The 10,647-nt window shown below is 44.4% G+C and overlaps 1 protein-coding gene across 1 annotated transcript in view; it reads left to right on the plus strand.

Annotated features, from left to right (window-relative positions):
- The window catches only part of HGD (homogentisate 1,2-dioxygenase), a 280,992-nt gene extending 270,691 nt beyond the window's left edge, over window positions 1–10,301 (plus strand). Inside the window, exon 14 of the mRNA XM_069635841.1 lies at window positions 9,302–10,301. Within this exon, the coding sequence (XP_069491942.1) occupies window positions 9,302–9,445 (144 nt within the window). The 3' untranslated portion in view covers window positions 9,446–10,301. The remainder of the gene's footprint in view (window positions 1–9,301) is intronic.
- The last annotated feature ends 346 nt before the right edge of the window (window positions 10,302–10,647 follow it).

Genomic DNA, 10,647 nt, shown 5'->3' on the forward strand with positions numbered 1-10,647 from the left:
GATTAATGAGAATATCTCCCATTGCAATTGACCTACGGGAGGTATGACAGAGCTGCATGTTGAGAATGGGTGTCCTAAGGTCATTGCAATGAAATGATGTACAATAACGTGCATTCAACAACAGACGCCTTGGAGCCACCCTAGTCTAGCAAGTGTGCAGCAGGCAGCCAAACCGGCCTGAACAAATTAGACCCCGCTATGCCTCCATCAATATCGATGGAAACCTAATTAAAGTGGCCAAAGAAATTAAAACCCTGGGAGTATACTTCCACACTCTCCTTCAAGAAGCAAGTAAATGTAGTTGCATTACCTTAGCCAGGGCTCTAGTGTTATCCAAGATCGACTACTGCAACACCCTCTACTTAGGTACCTCCGAAAGGAAACTCAACAAACTCCAGGTCCTTCAAAATAATGCCTTAAGAGCGGCATTAAGTATACCTAGATCCACGCATATCACTAGCTACAGGAAGGACGCCCACGGGTTTCCGGTACGGGACAGAATTGCCTTTCGCAAACTTGTCATCACCCACAAGTGCCTTTCAAATTCCGCCCTAAATAATTGGCTGGCAAAGTCAACAAACGTCAACCAACTAGAGCCATGCAGTCACACTGTCTGCTCGTTCACAGATTTCTTCTAAATATAACAAGGTGGGGGAGGCAGTTTCCCTGTGCTAGCCGCCAAACAGTGGAATGCCCTACCCCTTAGCCTCAGATTGGACCCTTCATTCTGGACCTTTAGAGCCAAAGTAAAGAGTTGGCTCTTCGGCAAGAAACTGGAGTGATCAGGTATCTCCTCCCTGTGCTCACCTGCATGCTCTCATTCCTGCTGTTACCTAGATATTTGGTACTGTACCTGGTTCTCTCATCTTCCAACCCCCATGTAACCTTGCTCGAACTGCACTTAGTTCTGTTTTGTTGTTTTAATTTTTTGTCGCTATTTCTGTTATTGTCTAAAACTGTCTGTAACACCTGTATAAGCTTTAAGCGCCCAGTTACCTAAGGGTTCGGTGTGCGGTACAAATAAAGAAACTAAACTAAGAAGCTATTTCTGCAGTGGATGCTGTGAAGAAGCAGAGAGGTGCCAGGATCGAGTCCAAGAGGGGCTCTGGAAGGGCACCTGCATGCTTGCAATCCCATACAGGTTCCACACTGCCCTGCTGCTACCACCCTCCCTTCCTTACAAGTGGCCATCCTGGTCCTTTCCAAGGGGCATCCAAACAGCTTAGGGTCAATACAGAACGCATGGCTCGTGTGACCACTCCCTCCTTCTGTCTAGGCAGGTAGACCAACATTAGCCTCTCACCGCAACCAGTCCCTAATCTGTCCACCTTCGTAACCACAAGCATCACCATCTACCCACAATAGCCACTTTCCCATTGGTCAATCACATAACAACCCAGCTCCACTGTTTCCTCCTCAGTAAATACATGAATATCACACAAATATGCCCCAGCTTCAATGAACTCATCCTAGCCGCGTCCTTTAACATCCACCCATTAACAAGACGGGGACATGCGATCGCTTCACCATCCTTCAAGAAGTCTCACAAGCATTCACCAAATGCACCTACAAATGTTTCACTGCACACCAGTCTCTCTACATTCACCCTCCTAACCAGGTTCCACCTTTTCTAGCTCTCCACACCCCACTGCAGATTAGAAAATGATCTTCACCTGCATCACCTTGTCTACCGCCATCCGCAACACCGACAACAAATAACTTGGGGACTTTAACCTCCTCGACACCCCACTATAAATACCATGAAACACGGCCCAATGTCACCACCCTGTTGAACCTCGCTTTCTCAGAACCACACCCACAGACTCCCAGGAGCACTTCCCAGATCACATGTTGTTTTCAATGCCCTTTTTCACACCTTCCACACAAATCTTTGTTTCATCTTCCCTCAATCATGCAAAAAACACATGCACTCACCATGACCTGAATGACAGCCCATACCCACCTTGACCTTCATTCATCCGGCTGCATAAGCTCAGACCCAAACACTCTGCTGCCCTTTTCACACAACATTGTAACACTATAAAATGTGAAATTAGGGTACAGGAAAGGGTATGTGGCCGCCAACTAGAACCATGAGAACCTGAGTGCTCCAAATAACCTTGCATGGCGGCCAAGCTCGCCAACCTCAAATGCATTTTTTTAATATCAAATCAATTTCTATGACCGGCAGTGATAAAATAGTCCTCTTTGAAACAATGTATTAACCAACTGCCATCACCTGCAATCTTACACTTTTTCAAAACTTCCACCAGTGCCCATCAGTTGTTCTTTATTGATAAGATCAACACTATCCGACACATCCCCCTCCTGCCACACCTTCCACCCACGTACCATCGCTTCACTCCACACAATCCTAAAACCTCTCAAATCTCTTCATACAACGAGTATGCACTGCCCACAGCACTCCACACAAACCTAGAATCTCTCAAAACCCTTCATACGAGTATGCACTGCCCACAGCACTCCACACAACCCTAAAATCTCTCAAAATGCTTCATACGAGTATGCACTGCCCACAGCACTCCACACAACCCTGAAATCTCTCAAAACCCTTCATCCAACGGGTATGCACTGCCCACAGCACGCCACACAACCCTGAAATCTCCCAAAACCCTTCATACGAGTATGCACTGCCCACAGCACTCCACACAACCCTGAAAACTCTCAAAACCCTTCATCCAACGGGTATGCACTGCCCACAGCACGCCACACAACCCTGAAATCTCTCAAAACCCTTCATACAACGAATATGCACTGCCTACAGCACTCCATACAACCCTAAAATCTGTCAAAATCCTTCATACGATGGGTATGCATTGCCCACAGCACGCAACATAACCCTAAAATCTCTCAAAACCCTTCATATGACTGAATGCACTACCCACGGCCATCATCCATGCTGCAACCTCACCTCTCATTTGTGCACTCATTAATTCCTCACTCTGGTCAGATCCCTTCTACTTCCCCAATAAATGCCCATATCATCCCTACTTTTAAAGAAATCCCACTTAGGCAATGATGACTTTGCAAATTGCTAACCGATCATCCTTTTCTCCTTCCTGGGCCTTGGCGATCCAGCTCTAAGCCTGCATTGATCACCACAGCTTCCTCCAGGCCTGACAACCTGGCTGCTAACCATGCTGCATGAACGAGTCTGCCACCACCCTGATCGTCAGTTGCCCCCTCCACCCAACAATGGTAATCTACGCCTCTTGGAACTCTAATCTGCATTTGATCACAAGATTCTGCTCTATACCCTATCCTCATGCATGGAATCGCAGATCCCATACCCAACTAGGGCAGCTTATTCATGACATCCGAGCACTGCTATGTCGAAATGGGCCCATCAGCTGCTCTGTCCTACAAGGTACCATCCCATTCACCTTGATTTTTGAAATTTTTACATGAAACCTCTTGGGGTCATCCACTCCGGGCAATTTATCAAGCTGCACCTGTATGCGGATGACACACAGCTCTACATCAAGGAGCCTTTTTGATGATGCAGGGCATAAAAAGAGGAAAAGCAGATCACTGCCGCTTGAAAGGGGGGATCGTACAGACTCTACAATTTGGTGGTATTGCCAGAGCAGAACTTGACCAAAGAAATTACTAAAAATACAGTGATGTGTTCGCAGAGGACATTCTGCTTTTGTTTGTGTCAATGGTTCCTGCAAACTTGCTGCCTCCTACTATTCCCTACAATGATTTCTAATCCAGCATCTACAATTGTGACCACTTCTTTCAATTCATCCAGGCCATGGGACTGGCTTCTGCTTCACTTTTGTACTTTGCATGGTAGCAACCATATCTTCGCTTCGACATCAACACTGTGACTAAAACTCTTAAAACAGAGAGGATTAGGACTTGGTCTGCGGAGTCCTCTGATCTGCTACGTGCCACACCTTCTGCCTCTAGGATGGCGTTGTCTGCACTGGCGGGTAATTCCGAATCACCGGTTCTATCTATGCAGCCTTGAGTGGTTTCTTCTGGGTGTGTGTTTGTATGTGTAGATTAGACACTGCATATCTTAAGTTTTATTATTTTGCCGATAGGCACTACGCATATTCTGGAAAAGAAAGCATAGGGAACATCTTCTAAATTCAAGATCTTTAAGATGCAGGTGTGCGCCCCGGGCTCGGTACATTGGCTGAAATCACACTTAATGCCAGTGCAGCTTCTGTGCACACCATAAAACTCTCATCCTGTGTTAGTCCTCTGGATGCTGATTGGTCCTAAAAAGTTCATGCAGTCCTGTCTACTTGTAGGAAGTCACTTCTCATCAGAATGCTTTCTTGATTTCTGTGATGGTCAGGGCTACATGGCCCCACCTTCCCTTTTACCTACCCTTTGCAGAAATCGCAGTTGTGCAGGCTGCCAACGTCAAGCCTGCACTAAAAGCAACCCTGTCTCCTCCACCAGATAGAGTAAAGGAGTACTGAACTTAAGCTTTGACAGGCAGTAAGGGGATAGGAAGATTACAACGCAGAAGAATTGGTCTAATTTTTAATAACTGATTTGGCTGCAAATATATATGGGGGTAATTGTGATTAATATAGGGAGGTGGATGGGGGTGTCTCCGCCCACATATATTTGCACCCCAAAACAAATTGGAGAGAAAAAGAAAATCCCTCCAAATCATATTCGATCAATTGCATTGAATGAAAACACATAGAACCGTAGTAAGGCCTCCAAAATTCAGATCTGTACCTTCGGCCAAATACTTCTATGAATACTTAGCCTAATCAGTAAAGCTGAAATGAGCATTTTATGAATTGAACTCCACCCTAATGCGTGGGTTTAAATGTCGCGCCTGTAAAAATAAGAGGCATTAAAGACGCTTGGCAGCAAAAAACAAACACAACTTATGCAAATGTCTTTATCAAGTTTGAAAGCAGAAGTTATGATAAAATGATATTCAGTTGAATTCTTGGCCAGTCTGTCGGCACATAGCCGAATATTAAAGTTTGCTATTGAGTAAACCCACAAAAGAGCAAAAATAAAAGGAATGTTTCTTTTGGTTCCTTGCATAGAGAGTTGTTGATGAACCAGTAGGGTGGCTTAACACAATAATGAACTTGTGAATAAAGACGACAGAACATCTCCCAGACCCAAAAGCAGCACTTGAGGAGGAAATACCGGCAAGCTCAATCACTACTGCAGCAACTCATTTTGGTGGTAAATCCAGCAAATTAGCAGTTCCAGTAACAGCATTAACCTCCTGCTACCCCCAATTTATGGAATCCACAGAACTCCATTGGAGATTTGGAGGACACCCCCAATTCATGGAATCTACAGAACTCCGTTGGAGATTTGGAGGACACCCCCAATTCATGTTACTCACAGAACTCTGTTGGAGATTTGGAGGACATCCCCAATTCATGGAATCCACAGAACTCCGCTGGAGATTTGGAGGACACCGCCAATTAATGGAATCCATAGGACTCCATTGGAGATGTGGAGCATTAGCTGTGGGCGGTAATTCGGCCTGCAATAAATCCTCACTTTTTTAGGTACTAAATTGTAGGAGAAAAACATACAGCAACGTGCTGGAGGGGTTTCCTTCATATTACTGCCGAACTTTGAATTTGGCTTTGCAGTAAATGTGGTGATAATTGTGTTACGGTCACTTTTCTAGTGCACAGCCAACCTTGTAATGAGGCCCAGAGTTAGCATCTCAAACACCCTTTCTTTGGGGATCTTAAAATAATCTTTAGGATTAAAAGATCTTTGCACATGACACTTCTCCTCACTGGCTCTCTTTGCAATTCTACCCTCTTCAGCATATCCAACACTGAATTCGGGGGTCGGCCGATTATTAGACAAATTATACAGGCGCAAAGTGAGTAATGTGGAGGATGGGCCAAGGGGTGGGGGCGAATAAAACTAAACCCTATAGTGTGCTGCGACAAGCAAAGGATGCCGACACTGGGTGGGATCACGAGGGTGGAGAAAAATGATAACTAAGCAGTCAAGCCTCCACCTGCAGACAAAGTAATAATCAGCCAAAACTCAGTATGAGTAGTCTTCTGGGTCCGGAAGTTCCTGTCTGCTTGAATGGAGTGAATATTCTCACTATCTTTAGGGACATTTCATCAAGGAGTCTGTTGTCATCAGTCGATATTGACCGAGTGGCATTCCCTAATCGAGCAGACACAAATAGTTGTATTCTCTATTTTGGATCGCACCTGGTGAAAGAATGAAAGAACTGGTCTTCTCTGAAAGATTACAATTGAAAGAGCTGGGATTTGACATCCAAAACGTACCGGAAAGGGAAATCGAAGGCAACCATTTGCCTGGAGGGGGAAAACTTCACATTAGGATTGATTCCAATAATCCTGGCTGAAGATTAATTAATTGACTCGGGGAGCAAAAGCATTGTAATAAGTCCAATTTGGACTTGGCCACATCCGCTTTGTGGCAAAGGAAATTCCCATAGAGAATGTGGCCCAGAGGACAGGAACTCACGAGAAGAATCTATGAAGCTGGTCTCCTGGAATTCTAGAGGTAGCCAAAACTTGTTCGGAAATACTGAGGCTTGAAAGCATTAAAACAGGCAAATGTCATTTTAATCCAGGAGATTTGGTTATTGGACACTCCTCTCATCGATGGCTATTGGGTGTTTGCTCAACCTGCTAAACCCAGTAAGGTGGGGGCGAGCATCCGGGGGTCTGATTACTGCAGTTGGGGCTTCTCTGGGCATGGTCAAACTCCTTTCCGGAAGGAAGAATTATTATTGCAGGCGATTTTAATTCAAACTGTATCTTGTCGGAAACACTAGAGGGTAATTGGGATGTGACTGGGGCTATGATATCTAAGGACCCCAAGGACCGTAACGGCTGGTAGAAGTAATGAGCCTGTTTTTGATTAACAGAATTGTTCAGGGAGAGGCACGGGCACAATCAACCTGGCAGTGGGGGCAGAGCTCCTCAACTTTGGACTACAATTTTGCAGATTCTCATCTTTTAAACTGCTGTGCTGAATTTACAATTGAATTCAACAATTGGAGTGACCATGCAATTCTGGATGCTGAATTTAATTCTCTAATGGATCCTAAACCACAGATACTATGCAGCATGTGGCTACTAACTGTGCAGGGAACGCCATTCGATGGTCTAATCGAAACATTGAGATCATGAATAATGAGTTAGACCATGACATTAGAGGGACTCCCTTAGACTGGAAATTAAAGGTTTTTAACTCCCCGAACTTTGATAGATTTATGGGAGAGTGAAATCTAATCCCAGAATTTCTACCCGAGTATTGGGGAAGACCACACATGTGTATGATGTAGAAATGGTGGTTGCTAAGAGGAAATTGCAAAGTGAAATTAGGGCCTTGAAACATTCTGGCACTCAATATTTTGAAAACTCCCGAGTCGGTCTTCAACGGTTGTTATCAACATTTTCCCAATTTGCTAAGGATGATGTTCTTGTTATTAACCCTGGAAAGACCAGGATCTTAGCAATATCACAGGGGAAAAGTATGAATCCAAATTCTGGTCGCTGGGCAATAAGCCTATAAGTACAATCGATTCCCTAATTTATCTGGCTTTTCTGATAAGTGCACAACCAGGATTTTGGAATATTAGAGAGTCTCTGGTGAATAAAGGGAAACTGTTAACTAATCAAGCCTTAAAAGTGGATAGGAAATATGGATAATTCTCGATCAGACCGGTGCTAAATTCTTTTGAAGGCAAGATAGTCCCCAAGCTGATATACGGTTTGGATAAATCTATTTTTAAGGTATTGGATACTATCAAGGCTAAATGATGGGATAAAACTTTGAAAGTTCCATGCCCTTGGCAGTGATCAGTTTTGAATTGGGGAGTATTTCAATGGGAGCTGGAGTGCAATGGCGGCTACTGTCATTATTTTCACAACCGATTTCCCCAAGCCCGAACTCCTTATACAAGGAGCAATCAGTCAAGTCAATTACTCAATTACAAGTCAAGGAGGAGCAGCGGCACACCAGGTTCGTTCTCTCAGTGAGGTGCTCTCGTATTTTAAGGAGGGTGGAAATGGACAGGGATTCTCTTTTGGTTAATCCAGAGAAAGTCAGGAAAGCCCTATATGACCAAGACTGGGTGAGTACCACTGATCTATTCCATCCCTATCCCTCTTGGAATGGCATTGTTTATGCTGTCTCATTTTCCAAATCACCATTGTAGAATGATCCTATTGAGATTATGCTGGAACTTATTTAGGAGACACATTACCACTCAGCAGGAGACCAATTGTAGGTTCTGTAAAAAGGGACCAATGGAACCTTCGAGACATTTACAACTTGAATGTGAAGCACCAATTATGTCTAGAAAGAAATGTATTTTAAATGTATGTGATTGGAATGATGCAATGAAGTTATCTAATTGTGATTATTACTGGATGAGATGTATACATAAAAATTCTGTTTCAGAGGGCCTAGCGGTGGCCGCTTTTATCAAGTCTATGAATGTGAAGAATTAATGTACTGGAAACTGCATTCTGCTGCTTTTATTCTCTATTTATGGTGTTTGTCGCTGATCATTTGTTTTGTGCTTTTTTTGTAAAGTTTTTTGTTTTAAACCAGATACAGAATAATACAAAATAAACAGAATTTAAAAAGAAACCTCTTCAGTTTCTTTCGACATTTGCCCAAATCCGTTTTTGAGGTTTCCCCCTTATTTGGCTCTGTCCTTTCCACGACTTGTAACCTCTGCTCTTTTGCCTTAATCAGTCTTTCTGCCCCTTGCCAACTCTATGCATCCTCTCGCTTCCACCCCTTTCTCGTCACCTTCCTCGTCGCCAGGATCCTTGCATTCCCAGCCACTCTCAAGTTCCCTCTCCTCTCCCTGGAAGTAGCCCCAGCACTATTCCCGCACAGTATCCCTCAATGGACACTCGCCACCTCCACCAATGTAGCTTATATTGACTAACCTAGTACATGCTACTCTGTTTATTAGTATTCACTACACCCATGCACATGCCTTCTTTGTGCCTATCAATCTCATAATACCTACCACCCCTGCCCCCCCCCAGTTCCTGTTCCACTCTACTGCCATCCTTAACTGGTACAAAGTGGTAACTACCTACTGTAAGTCACCTGCCCGAAGGACTCCTGATGGCCGCACTGTTGCCTTGTGCACTTGTTTGTTGTTGCAATAAATTACTCAGGGGAATACTTTTTGAAATGTAAGGTTAGAAGAGGAGTCATGTTGTACTCAATTTGATGCTTCAGTTTTTCTTCTTGTCCCGCCGCAACCCAGTTCTACATTTCCATGTCTGTCTCTTTATCCCCACCGCAGGCCTTCATGTTCGAGTCTTCCTTCAGCATGGCCGTGACCAAGTGGGGGCTGAAGATCTGCAACCGCTTGGATAAAAGCTACTACAAGTGCTGGGAGCCCCTTAAGAGCCACTTCAATCCAAACTGGAAACCAAGCGATGTCTGAGCATTCCGCAGACCTGCCCTGGGCCACGTCCTCATCCACCGTAGTCTGGTCTCCTGTGCACAGGATTTCTGCCCGATACTGACACTCAGTTTTGCAAGAAACGGGACGATATAGTAAACCAAGAACATCGGCTCGGCCAGTTACCAGGGTAGAACCATCTCTATTGGTTGGATGGACTGCGAGGCACCCATTGCTTCCAAGCAGAGGATACCCTATGTTACCATAACAATTAGAGTGCCCAGTTACCTTTTATTACTCAAAAGCATATTGATGATAATGTGAGTCATGTGTGGCAGGAGAACTAAAACATTTTTTTACCAACAATGTCAGTTTGAAAAAGTTTTAGACTTGACTTTACTTGGGGTGGGTGGTGGCTCAGTGGCTTACGCCAGGTCCTCGGATCTATTAGTAACCATGTAAAATCTAGCTCAGTACAGTAGCCAGAGGAATGGTGTGGCTGTCTGGTGCTGGTTGAGTGGCCTGTGGTGGAAGGCCCCAGCCTGACATGTGGCCAACTCTGCCCGAGCAATAGCCACATTTGGGAAGAGTACGTTTTCAGTCCTTGCTGTAGAACTCTGCTTCACAGTAAAAGGGCCAGACATTTCACAAGCCTTCCTTTCCACCGAAACATCCTTTTCATATATGGGTGTTTCTCAGTCCCCTTGTGCAGCATCCCCATACCTTGAGCAACTGGTTGAAGCTTATCAAAGAAACCCAGGGGCTCTGCTGACCAATCACAGCTCGATGTCAGCGTTAGGGTAGGAATTTGCTTTTATTCCCAGGAGAAATATGAACCTTGTAACAGCATCAGTATTATGTTAACAAAATTATGCATGAATAAAAAGTATTGCCTCAATCCATGGGAATCTGTGGTGGTACTTGTCAGGGGTCTGGTCTATTACCTTGCACAGAGAACATTTAGATTACAGGGTAAAGATATTTTCCCACATTAAAGGCAACAGGTCATGTCAGCAAAGACTAAGTGTAATATCTTCATGGCCTTCAGAGAGTGAGATTGGGGCCTCTGGCTGTCTGTGCACTTGACCTTGGTCATGGCATACACAAACCTGATCACTGCCCTTTTTATGACATAATTCCAGATACACCACACATTTAGGGACTACATTGAACTAAATGCAATGCCGTGCTCTTGGTTGTCCAGATGTGGGCTGTGCCTTACGACAGTGACTATAGATTACATT

Source organism: Ambystoma mexicanum, chromosome 7p (genome assembly GCF_040938575.1).
Source record: "Ambystoma mexicanum isolate Mex_15411 chromosome 7p, UKY_AmexF1_1, whole genome shotgun sequence".
NCBI classification, from domain to species: Eukaryota; Metazoa; Chordata; class Amphibia; order Caudata; family Ambystomatidae; genus Ambystoma; species Ambystoma mexicanum.